The sequence below is a fragment of the Triturus cristatus genome, chromosome 7, assembly GCF_964204655.1.
Source record: "Triturus cristatus chromosome 7, aTriCri1.1, whole genome shotgun sequence".
NCBI classification, from domain to species: domain Eukaryota; kingdom Metazoa; phylum Chordata; class Amphibia; order Caudata; family Salamandridae; genus Triturus; species Triturus cristatus.
In genome coordinates, this window is record NC_140590.1 from 1184107341 (window position 1) to 1184127813 (window position 20473).

Consider the following 20473-nt stretch of genomic DNA (forward strand, 5'->3'; position numbering starts at 1 on the left):
CGAGGAGGGAGTGGGAGGGGGTAGGGGAGGGGAATCACGCGCTCACTGTAAGGCTTAATGAGCCATTACAGCAAGCCACATGGCAGCTGTGCCCGTCGCGCGCGCTTGTGCGCGTAATAGCAAGCTGGTGGCCGGCATGGGTAGCACTTTTAAAACCGGATACTAAATTTCTCGCCAGGACAGCGCATGCCCTGGCTCTAGTGAGACCTAAAAATGGCAATACCTTCCCATGGAGCCATAACACCAACCAGGGCCCGATTGGGATCACAATTCGGCCCGGGCACTCCCAAAAAAGTGGCCAACATTCCCGGATCATGCCCATTCACGAAACAGCGTTTGGCTAGTCTCAGCAGGCTCATTTTTAAAGAAATGTTTGATAAATGATGCATTTTGAAGCTCATAGAGCCAGAAACATTGGTGAAAACTAGAAGTACTACAATTTAGCGGGGTGGGCAAAGTGAAATAAAGTGGCCCAAAGGCCGCAACTCCTGATATGGCTATGTTTGCCACCTGGCCGTTTTTTTTTAACCAGCATTACCAGTATTTTAATGCATTGCCAGTACGAAAATGAAGAAAAACACCTCATCTGGTATTTTCTCCCCTGATCGATATGTACTTTAAAGTTATAACAGTAAACGTAAGGTGAAAGCAGTTTAAAATTTGGTATAAAGCTTCTTTAATGATCCGTGACTGATAGTTAAAACGAAACAAATGAAGAAAAGCCATGTTAAGAAGGAATACGGACTTTTTTATTATAGCCTTATAGCCCGCCGTGGCAGGCTATACCGGCTATTAAAGGCCCACTCCAGCGTTCGGCGCGGGCCTTTAACAAGGGAGCGCGATTTTAATAGCCGGTATAACCCAGCTACAAAGGGCTATAAGGCTATTAGAACATTCTGCCACTAGAGGGCAGAATGTTCTAACAAATAAAACAAAGGCCTCTCAGAGCCCGAGGGGATTTAGATCCCTTCGAGCTCCGAGTGGCCTTTGTGAAAACATTGGAATGTTGCTTTGCGGACCTTTACCGGCCCATAGAAGCGCGGAGCACTCCATTGTCTTCAATGGAGTGCTCCACATTCGAATGTTCTAATATTGAATAAAGCATCCTCTTTCCTTATTAAGTTCCAGCCTTTGCAGATTCTTAAAAAATTAGCAAACAGAAGTTTTTTTTTATTGTAGTTTTATATAGCGTAAACTCGGACAAAGGGCGCAATTATATGCGCACCCGTTACATTACAGAAGATCATATTCATTTTTATTTTAGGCCTTGCGCAATTAAGTCATTTGCCCAGAATCACAGGTTGTTGAGCTGAGGCTGGGACTCAAACCTATTTCCATAGTTTCACATTCAGCAGCTCTGTCACTTACATTACATTATTTAGATTTTACGCTCTGGGAAAGGTGCTTCACAGTCAGGTTTGTGCAAATATACCCCCCCAAGCCCCCCAAGACACTGTAGCCGAGATGCCAATGACAGGCTCTCAGCAAGGACATTCACTTACTCAGCCAGCTGTAACCTCAGGGTGATGGCCTGGCAGGGGAGGGGTGAAGAAAAGCACAGAGCTGCAGCTGCTCCAGGGGAGCCGAGGTGATAATGGCTCACAGCAGGGGAATGGGACATTTCTTCTGGGCGTCTGCGCCGGCCCCACGGGAGGCCAAGATAAAGTCTTCAGCGGACAGAACAATATTGGCCTAGCGACGCTGCTGAAAGCAACCCCCTCAGAGCCTCCTTGTTAATGATGTTGTCCCCCCCCCTGACAGTGGCCTGATGGGGAAGACAATAAGGCTCTGTGGGCCAGTTGACAAAAACTGGCCCACTGGTGAAGGGTTATTATCTTTACATGTGAACTCGGGCATTCAACACATGTACATTTCTTTCGAGTTAATACATTGACCTTATTGCGACTGTGGGTGTGCTTGGTTAACATTAGAGTTCAAGTCAAGGTTTTTAAGGGCTTCCAACATAATGTCCCATTCCATGGCTATTGGAATTTTACGCATACCTTTAGCTTCCTCCCTTCGTATTGCGGCACTTTTAGCGCTGCCCCATCAAATTAACTCACTATGCCAAGTGTAATCCGCGGGGATAAAACGGCGATCGTATACAGTGTCCGATCTGAAAATAGGATGTCCATCAGAATTGAGCGTTAGGTCATTAAGTTAAAGTAAAGAGGGTCTGGTCTGGGTCTTACCTGTAGCGTGCAGGTAAGACCCAGACCAGCCGTTTTTACATGGATCTCCCTCACGGCGCCTCCATCATGAAAGCAACCTATACCATGGTTTCTTAAACTTTCAAGTCCAGCACTCCAGGTCTTTATTTGCCTAGCCGGAGAATATCTTTACCGGCATCGCGGTCTTACCATTAAGTCCATTACTCCAGGACTTCGTTTGGGCCAGCCGGAGAATAACTCAACCGGCAGCGCGACGTCTTTATGGAGAAATATCAACCACTTCAAGTGATTAGCCCAGCCGGGTTGGAATTATCACCGGCAGCGCGATTACAAAGACTCATACTTCAGCATTCAGCCCTGAGGAAGTCGTGGAATTATTTTCCACATGTGATGAAACACGTGGCTGTTTTCTGTTTTGGCTTAATGAAAACCGAATTAAGGACAAAGCAACACCGCACCTATATATTTATGGATCATTGTTTTGTTTGTATTTAAGTTTGTGTAAATAATATACATACTGTCGAATTACCTTGATGTGTGCCTAGGTTTGGATAAGAATTTAGAAATGTGTGAGGGATCTTCCCACACAACATTGAGGGGTTATAGGGCTTATCCCCTCTCCTAGTAGCACCATCTGACATTTTGAGTATTTACAGTTGCGTTATACAGCAGAGCGCCCACAATCCCTGGACACTAAAAACCCTTTGCTATAGACCCACCAACCGGAACAGAACCTTGACAGGCATCACTTGAGCTGGCACCGCGGAGTGTAACTGCTTCCGTGAGACCACGAGGCGTGGGGGCCAGTACCATGGGAAACGACCTGTGATCACACAACTGAGTTAGCGAAAGCCTTCTTGGAAATTCTAGGCCCCAAAGTTGGATAATTCTTGAGTGCAGTTGTGGTGGCTTTCGGTGTGCTCTGAGGACTGCAGCATGCATTTGTCTCCTAGATATTGAGGGCTGCTCCTTTGTAGTTGATGGGACGGTATTTCGGAGAAGGGACCTATGTGACCATTGCTCTTGTGTCTCTCCGCCGTCTGTTTCTTACGGCTCACATCAGAGCCTCAGGGCTACTGTAAGTGATAGAATATGGGCCTGATTCACAAACGGCCTCTACCGTTGCAGCGGAGGACTCGCAGTCGTGGCGGGGGGCACTTTTTGCGGGACCTCTTGTGGCGGGACCTCCGTACAGTAGTTTCCATTGAGTTTCCATGACTGCGTAGCCTCTGCCGCAACAGCATGTAGTTGATGGGACGGTATTTCGGAGAAGGGACCTATGTGGCCATTGCTCTTGTGTCTCTCCGCCGTCTGTTTCTTACGGCTCACATCAGAGCCTCAGGGCTACTGTAAGTGATAGAATATGGGCCTGATTCACAAACGGCCTCTACCGTTGCAGCGGAGGACTCGCAGTCGTGGCGGGGGGCACTTGTGGCGGGACCTCTTGTGGCGGGACCTCCGTACAGTAGTTTCCATTGAGTTTCCATGACTGCGTAGCCTCTGCCGCAACAGCAGAGGCACTTTGTGAATCAGGCCCATTGTGAGGAGTGCGGAGTTCAAAGTTCAATTCCTTATGGTTTGCTTTGTTTAACGTTTCTGAATGGAAATTACTTTTCTGATTGAGCAGGGATATTACATCAAAGTATAAGAGTGGTGTAATTAGAGATCCTGTTTTATGTGGTTACTTTGAGTTAATAAAACATTTTATTATGAAAAATGCACCATTTACTTGGCACCATTTACTTGATTCATGAGCACATCACCAGTCTTCTTTACAAATGTTTTTGAATCTGTCCCTTTCATTAGTAGACTAGTCCTCATTGTTACTCCTGGTCTGAACATCCTGGGCTTCCATACTACCAATGTAGAGCAAGACCCCCTGGTTCTCACAGCATCCTCCTCCTTCACACTGCGACCTGCACTGCTCGCACGTCCGTTCTCCTGGTACTAAGGATGGTGAGGACAACTGGGTAATTCTTGTAACAATTATTGCCATTGTCCTAGGAACCTCAAGAATCAGATCCTACTGCAAGCTCACTGAATGCAGAGACCCTCCTTGCTGGGCTTTAACTCTCAGGGGTAGTGAAGTCTAAACACCAAGGGGGGAGCGGGGTAGAACACTCATATGAAGATAACATGAGATAGGCTCACAATAAATGTATTGTCCAGGCAGTTTTATGACGTTATAAAATGTTTAAGATAATTCACGGTTAAATGTTCCACAGTGAAGTAAAATTAGCTTTCTTCCTGGCGCTCTACACTATGCACAGCTGCTCTTTGCTTCTTAAGACCAATATGGACGGTGCCCAACATGAAGAGCTGTCTACCTCCTTTAGCAATGCAAACATCTCTGCAGGTGGGGGAATCATAGAGGGACACAAAGAGGCGGGTAGCAATGGTTTATTAGCATTTGGCCTCGTAAAACAGTTTTACCTTCTCCATTTACTGTGCAGTGCGTTTTGTCAAGCCTTGGATTTCATCACACAGTTTCCAGACTCTGTCTGCAGAGGGGGATTTAGGACCAATGGGGCCTGGAGAGTGAATTTTGCTTATGACTTTTCCGAGGTCATAAGTGGGTATTATAGAGAACAGTTTAGGGCCAGAATCACTGGGCAGTAGTTGGCGTGCAGATCGATCTTGCCTCACTAGGGTTATGATTGTCAGTCATCCGGCTGCTGTCTTTGTCAAAAACTCTTGTTCGCAGAGGGTCCGGAGCTTGCCCGCTGTACGATCACTCACCTGCTGTTCTAAAGTCTGATGAAAGGTTTACTGCCAAGGCAGGGGGAGCACCATCAGCTCCTGTGAGCCTCAACTCTGACATCCCTACAGTGTGACATACATTAATCTACCCCTAGCCATCTCATGACCTGCTGTACACTCCTACGGCCCTCTCACCTACAGTGTGTTATCCATTACTAACCCTTTACCCACAATCTGACCTGAAGCACTGTCCCCATTCCAGTTCCTGCTCCCACTTACCGAGTGTTCCCGTCTCTTTCAGCCCGGCAAACCGCTGCATGGTTTTGATGGCGGATGTCAGCCCCTCCAGTGTCTGTTGTTGGGCCGTCAGTGGGTCTGGGGCGGGCAGGTATCCATACCGTGTCAGCCAGTCCTGGGGGAAGAAAACATTTTTGTTACCTCATTTTACATCAAAATGATTTGTATGCAAATTCGGAGATAACTGATGTTGGCGCTCGGTGCTCTCATCTCAGACATTCAATATTACCAATGTGTGTATAGTTCAATTGATACGGAGGGGATCATTGGCAGCGTATTGTAACAAAGTTTGTATCTTTATTCCTACTTATGGAGTTAGTAAGCAGGTAGTAGGCCCATGTTTCGCAGCAATAGCTGCTTCCTCATGCCTATATTTCAATCATCATGCTCTATTCAAAATTAGTTCTGCAGACTTTTTTGTGATATCATTGAATTATAAAGTCTCCCACTATTGTAAATGATATGTGAATAAAAGTCCCTGAGGAAGCAGCTAGCGATGCGAAACACGTGTCAGCTTGCAGTACTTCATAAAAGGGAATACATATAATAATAGACATTTATATAGCAAACATTAACTTTCTTTGTAACCCCTGAATGATACGTGTCATCTTCGCCCGCATTCGATGGCAGTTATTTTATCTAACTTAAAGGGATAAAGATTTGTGTTGGTCCTATTGAATGAGGAGCATCCATCTTGGAAGGTACAGGTCGCAACAGCAGACACTCAAGCCAGTGTGCTAACCTTTCAAAACTGTGGCACGAGGGAATCCATCACCAGACGCCACCCTTTACCCCAGGACCCAGTGCAGAAAATGGAGTCAGACATTTTAGCCAATTGGATAGTGTGTTGCCATTGCAGACAACGGGCATTGTTGTGTTGCCTGCAAGTGGGAGAGGAGGTAGAAAGGCAACTGTGATGTTGCCCATTTGCCTAATCTCACCTGCATGTTCAGGTCAAATGAGCCTCATGCCCATATATTGACCTGTCCCTATATTGTGTTTGACTCCTAAGTGGAGCTACACCTGAAGAGCACTGTACACAAATTGTGGTGATACAACAACATATGTTGAATTGGTAAAGCACACATTAGGGAATGTTACAATAGTACCTTCAAGAGGAAGGATTCTGAGAACACAAAAGGTTCTAATTTCCTCGAAATGAGAATGAGGGGTGGTGATAATTGGAATTCAGCAGAACGGCCCTTCCTTAGCACCAGGACAAAGATTTCTAATTATTCCTCCGAAGAAAGACAATGCTTCCTAGCGTGCTGGAGACTGTCAGTTTGTTCTCAGGTAGGACAAATGGATTCGGTGGAGGACCTTCTCTACACTGTGCATCAAACCTTAGGTTCACATTGAGTCTAGTGAAAAACACTCGGTTCTGTAGCTATAGCCATGTGTCGTTCTGCTCTGTATTTCATTATTCTATTCGTTTCCCTACACAGCTGACAAATACCACGTGTCGCCTGACAAGGGTTCTAGATGGTCCACCCAAAATCAAACCTCTTGCGTGATTACCATCCCCTTGACTGTGGAGGGAACTGATGGCTGAAGGTTTAGGAAGGATGCTGATAGCTATAAGTATAAGCCTTTTTTAGGTCTCGCCTGACCCAGCGCATGCGCTGGACTGGCGAGACTTATTCAGAGGGCTCCATAAAGTGCTACCAGGCCTGCCTATAGTTACAGTGCATGTGCGCGGGCGCGCGTGCCGCGCTTGACCGCGATTACGTTCACTTTCATAGCCATAGCTTTGCATAGCCAATAGGTCTCGCTTTTGGGACTTTATAAGTATTTAGTTATGCAACTGTTGCATGGCTAAACACTTATAAGGTCCCAAAGGCGAGACCTATTGGCTATACCAATGCTTGTTACCATATATATGTAGAGTGCTTGGGTCCGTGACAGACAGGAAATTCTAGTATAGGGCCCCCAGGATTGTAGGGATGTATATATATATATATATATATATATATATAAATATATATATATATATATATAGCCTCTGATGAAGTGAAGCCACGAAACGCATAAGGCTGCGGTAGTATGCTTGAATAAAGACTGAGAATGGATGACATGCATACCAATAAAAGCTTTTACGTGGAAAAGCGAAGCTGCGTTCGAGTGCTGCTTACTTTGTTGGACACCCGACTGAACTTATATATATACATATATATATATACATTCATACATACATACAGGGAGTCTTTGGCTGAAGCCTTTGGCTGCAGGTCAGCGACATACACCTCTCCGTCTGATCCCTGCAGTACATCAGTACCTTGATGGTATTTAGGGACTCTTTCCTGCATCCATATCATGGCTACCCACCTCTTGGCTAGCAGCAGCGACATGGTGTTAAAGCGCCGCACTGTTTTAGGCAGGTCTGTTGTAGCTCCCAATAATACATTGGCTGTAGAGGGAGACAGGGGGCTTCCGATCATTACACTCCTCCGCTCAAACACTCCTGACCAGTTCTTAAGCATTTTGGGGCAAGACCAAGCAACATGTAGAATGTCCATATTCAGTACCCCACACTTTAAACATCTCGTGTCACTACATGACATGCAAGCTTGGCAATTCGTTATGGAGTGTAGTAAAAGTCATGTATAGACTTGAATTGGATCAATGTCGGCCTATAATTGAACGGTGCATCTTTGATCTAGATGCAGCAATAAGACCAATTAAGCGTTTATATTTAATAGGAATAAAGTGCTCTCAGTTTTTCTTAAGAGAAATGCCTAGAAATTAAAATATTGTACAAACTATATGTGCTACCTCAAGTTATCGTACTATCCTACACCAATCGTGAAGAGTAAGCCTTGCTTGGACAACCTCACTACCCTTTGAAAGACCAATGATAGAGGAGGTACCTGGCAATTCAGTGAGCTCGCAGCAGTGTCTGGAGTCTGCAGTTCCCATTGACAACCATAGATCTTGTCGCGGGGATGTCGTGCTTGTCCCTGAGTTCTCCAGACCCCAAAGACTGGTGTGATGGGCAAGTAGATCAGTCAGGATACTAGATCTTCTTTCAGACTGAAATGCTTCTAAAATGTTTCAATGAAGAGCAGGGGCATGTTTGATAATCTTTCTAGAAATATGGGACCAGCTTATTGATTCAATCCAAATTTCAGACTCAGGGAAGAATGTGTTTGTGGGCGAAAGGGAGTTTCACATCAAGAAAAAGTTGTACTTTTACATGTTGTCGACATTTCGAAATAATCCTCAGCAGGTGGAGGTTTGTGTAAGAGCCAGGCTTCCCCTATTGGTAGATGTAGCATTTGTGAAAAATAAAGGGCAGGTGTTGAGTTTGGATGGCAGCGCGCTGTCCCTTAGGGTGGCAGAGGCTTTTATCTCATCCATTCTCTCTGGAAATACCGCCCACCGTATGTTAAGATCCCCACTGGTCCTGTGAACATGTCTGTGCCTTCAGAGGAGGACACTGCACGAAGGCTTCTCTCAAGACACTGAAAGTTTGCTCAGTGAGCACCATGTTTTAGGTGACCCCTAGCAAACGTTTTTGTTTTTAAAACGGCAGTTTGTTTTTGAAAAACAAAAAACGAATGCTCCTGACATCCTGAGAGTTTTCCCCAGGGTGTGCTGCTAGTATTTGTTTTTCTATCCAGGACTCCCGGGTTTTTCCTGTGAACTGAAAAAAGCCCACCAGACGGTCCCCTCTAAATATGGTGAATGGTCTCGTGCACCTAAACCAGCAGCCCAAACTCATTCGGCCAGCGGTGTAGGGCTTATTCTGGTAGAGCCAGTGGGGTCACTGCTGGCGAAAACATGAGGGTCTGCCAGAATGAAATTCAAACAGGTGGGCAGTCAGTTTGGCAGACATAGTACCCCTCCATATTTGTGGTGTAGCACCCTGTTCCCTAAACTCAAAATCAGGCACCATGTGCAGAAGTATTGAAGGGCCATTTTCCCATGCTGAATACTCTTTCATTTACAGGGTTTATTTAAATCTTTCTGTAGCTGCAGCATTAAAGCTCATATGAGAGCAAGGCAGTAAGGGTATCACATTTACCTTGAAGGATAGAGACTGTGAAGTCTTTCAAAAAGGTGAAAAGGAATGTTGGTGGTCTTTGCAAGCCAAAGAAGATTGGTAAGAAAATCAACACTCACTGGAATCAAGAAATAGCTGGGGTGTCAAATCTCAGACGACATATAGAAATGAAGTGACCCAGGATGGCAACTGGGTGGCTTGTAGAAGGGAAATGTGTTGATTCTTTAGGTTTTTTTTTTTTTTTGCTTTGCTTTATACTTTGTGGAAAGGTTTGGCCATCAGTGTTCTTTGAACCTTGGAGATTTTTAAATGATTTTTGTCTTTCTCTTGACACCAAGAAAGGGTGGTGGTGTTTTTAGGTCGAGCCTACTAGACAGTGCATGTGCTGTCCGCTGCAGGGGCGGCCTGAGGCATGTGCAAGCTGTGCACCTGCACAGGGCCGCCAAACCCCAGGGGCCGCCACGAGGAATCGGATACAATACATATTCGTGGCGGCCCCTGGCAGGGATTTGGCGGCCTACGGGCGGGGCCCCCTACCTACGCTCCCTGCACAGGGTCACCATGAGCCTAGAGCCGCCCCTGTCCGCTGAGAGGCATATTATGGCTTACCAAGAACATAGAGGGACTTGGAACCCACCCATCGTTTACCATTGGTTGTCTTCAGTGTTTAATATGCAAAAGAAGGAGTGCTGGTGCCCAAAACTCTGCTCAGATGCCCGCAGCTAGTGCAGTTAAATGTAATGATTTAGAGCGGACTCCTTTATGTATGTCTCTCACCCTGCACTCCATGTTGCTCTCTATTATCCAACTGCTTCTCCCCTCCCCGTGCCTCTTGTGCTTACCTATGTGCTCCTCCCCATTGCTTCACCCCATCCGCACCCTCTGTGCTGCTTTCCCCACACCCTGTGTTGCTTTCGCTCCCACTCTCCCCCTGTTGCTTTTGCATCCACTCGGTCCCTCACTCCATTGCATTCGCATCCTCTCACGTGTCACTTTGCTATTTCCCGCACCCTCACTGTGTTGCTTCCGCTGTTCCTACCCGTCTGCTTTAAAAAAAAAGTTCCCATTTTTTTCTCTTTTTGAGTTACCGATCCATCTCGGGTCAGTAACTAAAAAGAAAAGAAAAGCGTATGAGGTATTTTGTAGCCACGTGCGTGTGATGTGCACACCTCAAAATGATGTGGGCAACTGCATCAAAGGCGCTTTTTAAAAACTCTAGCCCCTCTGTGCAGCATCACGGAGACTTTGTAGTATGCTAAAGCCCATTGACAAAGCCAGGGCCAAACTGGGAACCCAAAGCAGCCCTGGCAAATTTTGTCAGACCAGTCCCCGTATGGTGCACAGCGAGTGACCACAGTGAGCGAGACTAGCCACTACAAGGGGGATTTGGGGGGTTCTCCCTCCCAAGAAAATTTGGGAAAGAATGGCAAAACTGGTGCATTCTACAACACATTTTTCAATATATATTCAATTGTATTAGCTTTTGAAGCATGGTAAATGATGACCTCACAGAGCACCAGGATACTACAATCTTTGCTGGGGCTCTTCAGTGATTCCCTCCCTATCACCCTCCAGCAGCGCCTCTCATCTCTCCGTAGCCCCTTTCTCAACTGAATTTCGTTTGTTTTATAGCGCCTCTCATACAAGTGTAGAGTGTCAGGCTACTTTACATTAACACACACATACAGAGACAATTGAACCATAGGTCTGTAAATCAGTGTACATAAAATGTTACATAAGACAAAGGGGACTACAAGGTGTCTGGTAGGCATTTTTGAACAGTGCTTGGTCTGGAGAAGCACAAACTCAGGATTCAGAATGTAACACAGTGCCCAGGGTTGGCTTTACTAATAATAATGTATTTCTACCCAAACAAACCCTTTTTTGTAAGCAACATTAGGATAAGGAAAGACCAGGAAAAAACATAACTTTGTAACCTGTTGCATGCAGTTTGCATTTGATATCACTTATAGCTCACTGTGCTAAATTATGATTGTAACTTATGAACTTCACAGTAACAAAAGGATCTCTGTGACAAAAGCAGTGACCCACTGAGCTATGCACATATAATACTGCTCTGTGATCTGCATGGTACACATTCTGTGCAGCACGTATAGTAACCCTCTGCCCTACTTTATGATGAGTCAAAACTGTCACTAGACAAAACTCGATCTCTATCCAGCAGGTATATTTTCTTCCTTTTTTTTTTAAGAGTTTCATATAGCACGAACTAGACCCAAGAAATCGGATATCAGAGCGCTTTACATGAGCACCAGTTTTGATACAGTTGAACACATTTCAGTTTTAGGCACAGGGAGATTAAGTGATTTGCCCAGAATCACAGGATGTTTAACGTTGTTGCCGAGACTTGAACCCGGTTCCCCAGCTTCGAAGTCGACTGCTCTAGCCGTAAGGCTACATTATCTTGACACTTTTGTTGTTGCCTGAAAACTGCAGAATATACAAGGAACTCTGCAGCGGGTGCTTTTAAAACTGCTGCACTGCTAAAAAACCAGCCTCCAGTGACAAAACTGCCCCCCCACCCTTCCAGCCTCCTGAGGGAACACCTGATTCCTAGTACGGCTAGCTCCGCCTTGGGCAAAGTCAATAGGTCACAAAGGCGAGGCTTATTGGCTTTACTAAGGCTTGTTTTGTAAGGCATACACAAAATGTTGAAATATAAATTAAGGTTTGATGAGTGAAATAGCTATGGTGGACTATTTCTGTGTTAGTGTCAGTGATGTCTGCCTTTACTGCTGTTGTGTATGACTAGGCAGCGTATCAGTACTGCTTGATTTCTATGTTCTGGCCGCACGACTTGAGCTCAATGTTTTAATCAATCAATCAATCAATCAATCAGGGAACTGTGAAGCGCGCTATTAACCCGTGAGAGTCTCAAGGCGCTGAGGAGGGGGGTGCATCGCCGAGTCAGCCGAAGAGCTGAGTCTTGAGGCTTATCCTGAAGGCGTGCAGAGTGGGGGAGCGTCTGATGTTGATCGGGAGCTCGTTCCAGGCCTTTGCCATGATGTAGGAGAAGGCTCTTTCACCCGCTCTGGTTCTGCAGATGCGCAGGGTTTCTGTGAAGGCGAGGTCGGCGGAGTGGAGGTTTCTCTTGGGTACATGGAAGGAGACTCTGACATTGAGGTATATAGGTCAGGTGTTGTGGAGGGATTTGTAGGCGTGGGTGAATAGCCTGAAGGTTACTTTCTTCTCGACGGGGAGCCAGTGGAGGTCTTGCAGGTGCTGGGTGATGTGTTAATGTTGAGGGATGCCGAGGACAAGTCTGGCTGTGGTGTTCTGGGAGGTCTGGAGTTTGCGTAGCAGATGTTTGCTGATTCCAGCATAGAAGGCATTTCCTTAGGAAGAGGTGTGGCGCAGCGGCCAGGGCGACTGACTCCGGAATCCGGGGATCACGGCTCGATCCTCGGTGCCGGCGGCAGATTAGCCTAGTACCATGTGACTCTGGGCAATAGCTTGCTTAATCTTCCCGACGGCCCCCAGCGCCTAGAGACCCTTACGGGTGATTGTTCGCGCTTTACAAATGTGGATTATTATTAGTTCAGTCTGCTTGTTATGAGTGCGTTGGTGACGGTTTTTCTGTATTTAGGGAGGATTCATTTGAAGGTCCTGCGAAGGATGCGGAGGGTGTTGAAGCAGGTGGAGGCAATGGCGTTGATCTGGCGGGTTATGGTGAGAGAGGTGTCGAGTATGATGCCGAGGTTCCGACCGTGGTCTGAGGGGGTGGGGGGCTTGCCGAGAGCGGTCAGGCACCAGGTGTTGTCCCAGGCTGAGGGGGTGGGACCAGGGACGAGGACTTCTGTCTTCTCCGAGTTGAGGTTCAGGCAGCTGCTGCTCATCCAAGATGCAACATCTTTCATTCCTTATTGGAAGCCGAGTCTGGTAGCGTTGGGTTCCTTCATGAGGGAGAGGATGAGCTGGGTGTCGTCGGCGTAGGATACTATGCTGAGTCCAGGCTGTCTGACGATGGTGGCGAGGGGGGCCATGTAGATGTTGAAGAGCGTGGGACTGAGTGATGATCCTTAGGGTACTCCACAGTTGATCTCTGTGGGTTCGGGAAAGGAAGGGCCGGAGCCTGATCCTTTGGGTTCTGCCAGTGAGGAAGGAGCGGAGCCAGTCGAGGGTGGTTCCCTGTATGTCTGCATCGTGGAGTCTTGCTATGAGAGTGCTTTGGGAGACGGTGTCGAAGGCTGCAGAAAGGTCTAGTAGGATGAGGTCTGATGTGTGACCTTGGTCAAGGAGCATGCGGATCTTGTCTATGGCGGCAAGGAGGGCGATTTGGTGCTGTGGTTGCTGCGAAATCCGGTTTGGGAATGGTGGAGGATGGCTGTTCTCCTCGAAGAAGTTTGTCAGCTGGGCGTTGAGGATCTGGGTCGGTAGTTTTTCAAGTCCGTCGGGTCTGCAGAGGGTTTCTTGAGGATGCACTTGACTTCTGCGCTTTTCCAGTCATCAGGGAATGTGCTGGATTCGAAGGTGGCATAGCTCGGTGCTATGGCGGCAGCTGATTTGTTAGTATTAATTATGTTGATTAATCATAAAAGCCCTAAAATGTGTTATAAAAAAGAAAAAAGCTAGAGTGGAAAAATTATTTTATTGAAAACGTACAATATACAGAAAATTGTCTGGCCTTGGTGTGATGGAAAATGTCAGGGAGGCGGCATGAGCCTGAGCTTTATCAGGGCTGGCCGGAAATAAGGCCAGAGCAGTCATTTTGTGGACTGCACCCTCGCGACTTGACTGCCATAACATTTTAATTTCACCAAATTATACTTTAGCTATGTCTCAAAGAGCTGGGCAAAATATGTGGCAGATGCCCTGCGCTACCCTCCTTTTTAATGGTCACTTCAACTGCTTCCCACATCTACAATGTGGCAACGATCATGTTGCAGAGGAGCAAAAACACAGCTGCGACATTCTTTAGATGCTGTGTGTTTTCAAGGGACTTTCTAAAATTCCAGGCAACAACGCTGCTGTTACCCAAATGAACAAAGGCAGCTGTAGCATGTTTTTGGAGCGTTATGGCAGAGGAAACTAAAGATGTTCTCCCCCCATAGTTACACTGCGCCCCTCCGTGGCAGGAGCCCTACTCCAGGATTGATGCTATTTATGATATTCGTTGGCAGAAATGGGGAGGGAATACTTGCCCCATCAATACAACCGCTGCCCTAGAAGGCACGGTGGAGTGGCCTTTCTGCCACTCCACAGGTTCAGGGACTACTTTCAGAGCATGTGTACCTACCTGCCAAGGCCCACCCATGAAAGCTCCCATGGTCCCATTCTAGTCGCGACCTCCTGAGGTGTAAAGATGGTTTCAATCCAAAGGCTTGGTTTTGGTTTCCAATCTGGCCCTGCTTAAGCAACATATATTTGTCAAGGTGCCATAAAATTGTACTTCAACCATAAGGCAGCAACGCTGCACAGTATGGAGGGTGTCTGAAATCATGGAATCTGAGACCCTTCTTCCCAGCATTGCTGTAGCTTCCCGCACAGCCAGTTTTCTGTGGCAAACATTTTATCAGAATCCACTGGATTGTCCACCCTGTTGGGGTCTTCAGAATCCTGAGCAGATGATGCAGTCAGATCACCACAGATCGCGCAGTGTGGCCCGCTCATTCGCTGCACCTAGGATGTTCACCCCCAACCAATTGCAGGTCAGACTATCAAGGCCAATAACATCAACATGTACTTGCACCAACTCCTGAATATTGACTACCAACGAACCGGCAAAGCAGGCATACGTATAGATGTACTAATTTAAGACTACTTCTACAAACCCAACAATATTTTGCAAGTTGATATTATTCAGTTAATGTAGGTGCATTTAAGTAGAACACCACCACCACGGCTATTTAAACCCTGAGACTTTTACTTTGTTCTCAAGAGTATGTTGCTCCCAGATCCAATGACCACAGAGTCACAGTGCTACAGTGTTGCCATCCTGGTTTTCCATCTCTTTTTAGGTCTGATTTGACATCAGAGCTGGTTGCAAGACATAGTGTTACCAAGTAATTCAGATATACATAGAGTGGGCTTTGCCTTCATCCAGAAGAGCATTACTCCCTCACTGCCTTTTATTGGCTATTTTGGTGTATCATTCCACCTTCCAGTAAGTGCTTCCATTAGAGTGCACGAGGGAATAAGTTACATCTGAAAAGTTCACCATTATTATTCTATTTTCCACATTTGATTATTTATATCCTACGTGTTTTCTATAAGGAAATTGATCCTTCTTGCTACTTTTTTTTCCCAGCATGAGTGATGGCAATAGAGCAGGGTTTGATAGACAGCAATTATGAATGTCTGAGGTTACCTTCATTGGCATATAAAATACACACCTATTTGGTAATGCTTGATCCCTATATCTAGCACCCTTAACTCTGTAAACCTTCCTGTTGCTGCTATTCCGCAGACCTGCCTTCAGGTCCGTATTCCTGTAATGTTACACTCTCCAATAACATTTTATTTCTAGTCGTCTTGCTGTTTTTAGGTCTGAGTTTTGACAGGGCAGTTACCAAATAGACCTCTTATTAACAATATATATAGGGTGGACTTTGGGTCTGTCTCTTTCAACCACTGGCTTTTGTCAACCAGCCTGTTTCAGCCATTGGCTTGAGACTGTGTCAGTCACGTTTTGCTCAGCCCAGTGGAGTATCCATCTGTCACCTAATGCTATTGGCTGTTTGGGAGTATCCTTCCACCTCCACTTGAGTGCTCACATTTAACTAACATGAGGCACTATACAGTTATAGCCCTCTCTGTCCTCTCCAGTCAGCTCCTTTCATGTGACTCACTGATATGCTAGTGCTGTATGTGCTAGTACAATACATACATCTAGACCTCCTGGCTTTGCCAATGCTGGTTGTCTATGTTGTGTGATGTCTCTATTAACACATATTCGTGCCTTTGCTTTCTACCAGGCTGTGTTTCCTATTCTTGAAATGTAAGCCTTGCTTTCACATTCCCTGCTTGAGGAGCTAATTTATCTAACTAGGAGCAAAGACACCCACCCCTGTGTCATCACTTTGATTGTTTTTGTGCAGGTCTGTACCGCTGGAACCCTTCCCCACAAACCACGAATATCAATAGGGTTTTTTACAGGGTACAATTTAGAAAGAGCGTCTACTGAACTGGGAGCTCATGGGCAAGGATTAAAGTCATATTAACAAAATCTAAATTGAAATGTATTTTATGATGACAGTTCTGACAAGAACAGTTATCAGATGGTACAACATTGACACTTATTTTAGTCTTACTCGTAAATAATGGTGGAGACTCCCCATCCCCCTCCCCTCCCCTCCCCCCCACTCCAGTTCCTTTTTACCTCCTGAGCTCAAGCATTTTTACACTCTGCCAGATTAGCCACACCCTGATCCTGTTCCTCTTCCTCCCAGGCTGTGTCATACTTTCTATTTCTCTTTTTTTCTTTTCAATTTCCTGTCCCCAAAATAAAAGAGGACTTACAGCTACTGTGCACATTTCAGCTGTGGGTGTGGAGTACTTACATTGATCTTGGACTTCAGATGCAATGAAGCCCCGGTATCAGAAGGCAATCCCTTCCCTCTGACCCCTGCTGCTTTCCACAATCTCCAAGGAAATTTCTCGTTTGATTTTCTTCACCAACAATTTTGTTCTTCCTATGATTTCTTCCCAATGTTTACTTTTTAAGTAGTTCTATTCATCAGTTTTTTTCGTTAATACAAAATGCCGGCAGCAGTATCTTTGTTAATGAATAAGATTTGTACCTACATTATAGCTGTGTTTTGGAAGAGCGAGTGTGAACATCATGCCTAGGGGAGCTAGAAGCTAGAACAGGCTTCTTCAACGATTGGCTCCTGAGCTACTGGCAGCTCTCCAGCTGCCTTTGGGCAGCTCTCCTGTGTGTGGCCCAGTCTACTAAATTAAAGGGTTTGCTCGACAGAGTTAATAAATTTGTACTAAAATTGAAAATTAGGTATTCAAGATAAAAATGTGATCATTTTCAGAACTCATAAGATGATGTCTGAAGAACAATTGTTGAATTCACAAAATAATTTTAAAGCTGATATGTGAATCATAAATCAAGTGGTGTTGGGGAGCTTTATTACCAGTATTACCTTGGTCCACGAGAATTGCAGCTACGGCTGTTAAGTATTACCTATGTAAAGACATTCCAAATTAGCAGCACCTTTTTAGATCTCGCCTGACCCAGCGCATGCGCTGGTCTGGCGAGGCTTATTGAGAGGGCTCTAAAAAGTGCTACCAGGCCAGCCTAGAGCCACAGTGCATGTGCGCGGGCGGGCGCGCGCGATGGGCTTTACCGCGATTACTTTCATTTTCGCAGCCGCACGGCCGCTTGGCATAGCCAATAGGTCTCGCTTTTGGGAACTTATAAGTATTTAGTTATGCAACTGTTACACGGCTAAACACTTATAAGGTCCCAAAGGCGAGACCTATTGGCTATGCCATTGCTTGTTTACATTGCTGCTGGTAACACTTCCTGACGCACTTAGGTGATTTAAGTATTACCTATGTAAAGACATTCCAAATTAGCAGCACTTTTTTAGGTCTCGCCTGACCCAGCGCATGCGCTGGTCTGGCGAGACTTATTGAGAGGGCTCCAAAAAGTGCTACCAGGCCAGCCTGGAGCTACAGTGCATGTGCGCGGGCGTGCGCGCTGCGTTTTACCGCAATTACTTTCACTTTCGCAATCGTGATTACTTTCACTTTCGCGGCCGCAAGGCCGCTTGGCATAGCCAATAGGTCTCGATTTTGGGACCTTATAAGTATTTAGTTACGCAACTGTTGCATGGCTAAACACTTATAAGGTCCCAAAGGCGAGACCTATTGGCTATGCCAATGCTTGTTTACATTGCTGCTGGTAACACTTCCTGACGCACTTAGGTGATTTAAGTATTACCTATGTAAAGACATTCCAAATTAGCAGCACCTTTTTTACATTGCTGCTGGTAACACTTCCTGACGCACTTAGGTGATCGCTGATGATAATCTTGCATAGGATGTTCACTAATATAATTTTGTTTGATATGGTGATTATTACAACACTAATAATGTTAGTAGCTCGGGATAATTCTCAAAGAACATTGGTACCTCTCGTTACAGACCCCTTCGCAAGAATGTGACGGGGCCTGAACATGAGGAACATGACGGAGAGTTCAATGCCAGGCATTTGGCTCCCTACCTGTCGACACCTACCGATAAATGTTCTTCACGCTCACCTGCATCTTCGTTTCCATGGCGACAAGGATGGGATAGGAATTAGAAACCCACACGTGCTAAGCACAAATGGTTAGCAATTCCCTGAAACGAGGTTGCAGGTGCATATAGACAAAGACCTTTTTTCTGCAGAGCTGAACTTTTGTCATTTAGTAAATTTAGGTGCATACAAGTTAAATGTAAGAATGGATTCTGACAGGACTGCCCTTCGGTTGTTCTCCCACCCGCACATTATGCAGCTACCTGTCTGAATGTGGTTCAGCTCATCCGCCCTGGTCAGTGATTGGTTTTCCTTTGAAGCCTTATAAGGTGTTCAGCCGATAGCCCTTTTGTTGTTAAACCCCTTACTGTGATTGAGGAGTCATTTATCTAAAAAGGTTGGCTCAAGGGTTTATCCCTTTTTTTGCTTTATTTGGTTCGGAGTCTGGCTGTGGCGTAGCAAGGGTGCCATCGGCTCTAAGATAAGCAAGGGCTCTCTTCTCCTGTCGCCCCGATATTTTCAGTCGGCATTGCCTGCACCACTCTATTAACCGTGCCAACCGCAGTTTGCTTTCTCAGGGTTGTAGATCTTGATGTCCCATTATGAGTTTGGACCTATGTAGGAGCAGGTTGCCAGAACAGCAGGACCCAATGAAGGTGACCACGTGACATGGGATCACTCAGCATCTATGCAGCCATTGACTGCTTAGCCGTTTATTTCTACCCCTTTCTGCACTTCCTAAGCTGGCATGGGCGACCCTCAGCTGTGGTCCAAGCCATGTGACAGCAGCCCCGGAAACCAGCAGGCCTCTAATCTCCTGCCAAATAGCCACCCCATGGTATATAAACAGTTGCCATGACTGTGGAAGCTAGAACCTGCATGTGCAGGTCCATCAACTCTCCAGTCACTCCCTTTCCCATGCACTAACCCTCCCCATTCTTCATTCTACCTCCAGAAGCAACCACTCTCCTTCCATTCGATTAATCTCAAACTCAGTCGCTCGTCCACACCTTCATTCTTTCTCCCATTTAATCATGCAGCCGGTAACAATTTGATTTGCACCGACAACCACTAACTATTCATCCACTCAATACCAACTCATCATAACCCCATTCACTCATTTCCCCTCAACCACACCCCAGTTCACTCAGTAACCCATACATTTTACTCATTCACTCGCCTACTCATCACTCACTCCTTTTGTGAACTTTCTGTTCACTTTCCATCCTATCCATTCACATTTCCGTGACTTCATTCATCTTACTTGCTCCTACTGTATTCAATCCCTGAGTCCACCATTATGGGTGCACATGGAGATTCTTTCAAAGGGTTTCAGATCCCTGCACACAAAGTGTGTCCTCAGGTTCCAAAACCAGGCTCTTGTGCAGGGAAGCAGAGCGGGCAGCAGAGGGTCTTTAAAAAGCTCAGTTGTGGAGTAGAGGTGCTGGAAGTAGGGGTGCAGAGGGTGCTGCAACACCCCTAACGTAACCATGCTGAAGTTCGGAAGGTGAATGAGCAATAAAGATGCCTTGACATTTTGTGTTGTCATAGGAGTCAAGTGTTAATCTCTGTCTTCTGACAAATTGCTGCTTATCCTTTTAACATGGAGATTCGTGTTAGCTGTTCTTTCTCTGACCGCAACCTGAGAGGATTTTGTAATATGAACTATGTGACAATCTTGCTAGGTGTGAAAGAAAAAGTTGTAGTATGTCATTTTTTCCAACACGCAACAAACCTTAAATTGTACAAATATTTCAAAATATATCTGCAGTTACAAAAGCACAAATGAAACAGTTTATTTTGTAATTTGTAAGTATGGTGGAAACAAATATTTTAATATGAGCAAAACATATCAAGGAGATACTTGGTGGGGGAGGAGCCAAGATGGCGACCGGGACGGCAGCGTAGATTCCCGGCTCCGTGAACCTCCGCATCCCGCACGGATATCCTGTACTAGATCCTCAGTCTGCGCTATGAGATCGTGTTTGTGAATGAGAGTGGCAACCGATCGTGTGACTCCGGGGTTTCTGGCTGCTGTACCGCCGGAGAAATCTGCAGTTGGACTTTGCGGCCCGTGCAGCCCCGGAGCCG

The 20473-nt window shown here is 45.9% G+C and overlaps 1 protein-coding gene across 1 annotated transcript in view; it reads right to left on the reverse strand.

Moving 5' to 3' along the window:
- MMP25 (matrix metallopeptidase 25) overlaps window positions 1-20473 on the reverse strand; it is a 143601-nt gene that overhangs the window by 27729 nt on the left and 95399 nt on the right. Inside the window, exon 2 of the mRNA XM_085618524.1 lies at window positions 5151-5283. Coding sequence (XP_085474650.1) covers window positions 5151-5283 — 133 coding nt within the window. The remainder of the gene's footprint in view (window positions 1-5150; window positions 5284-20473) is intronic.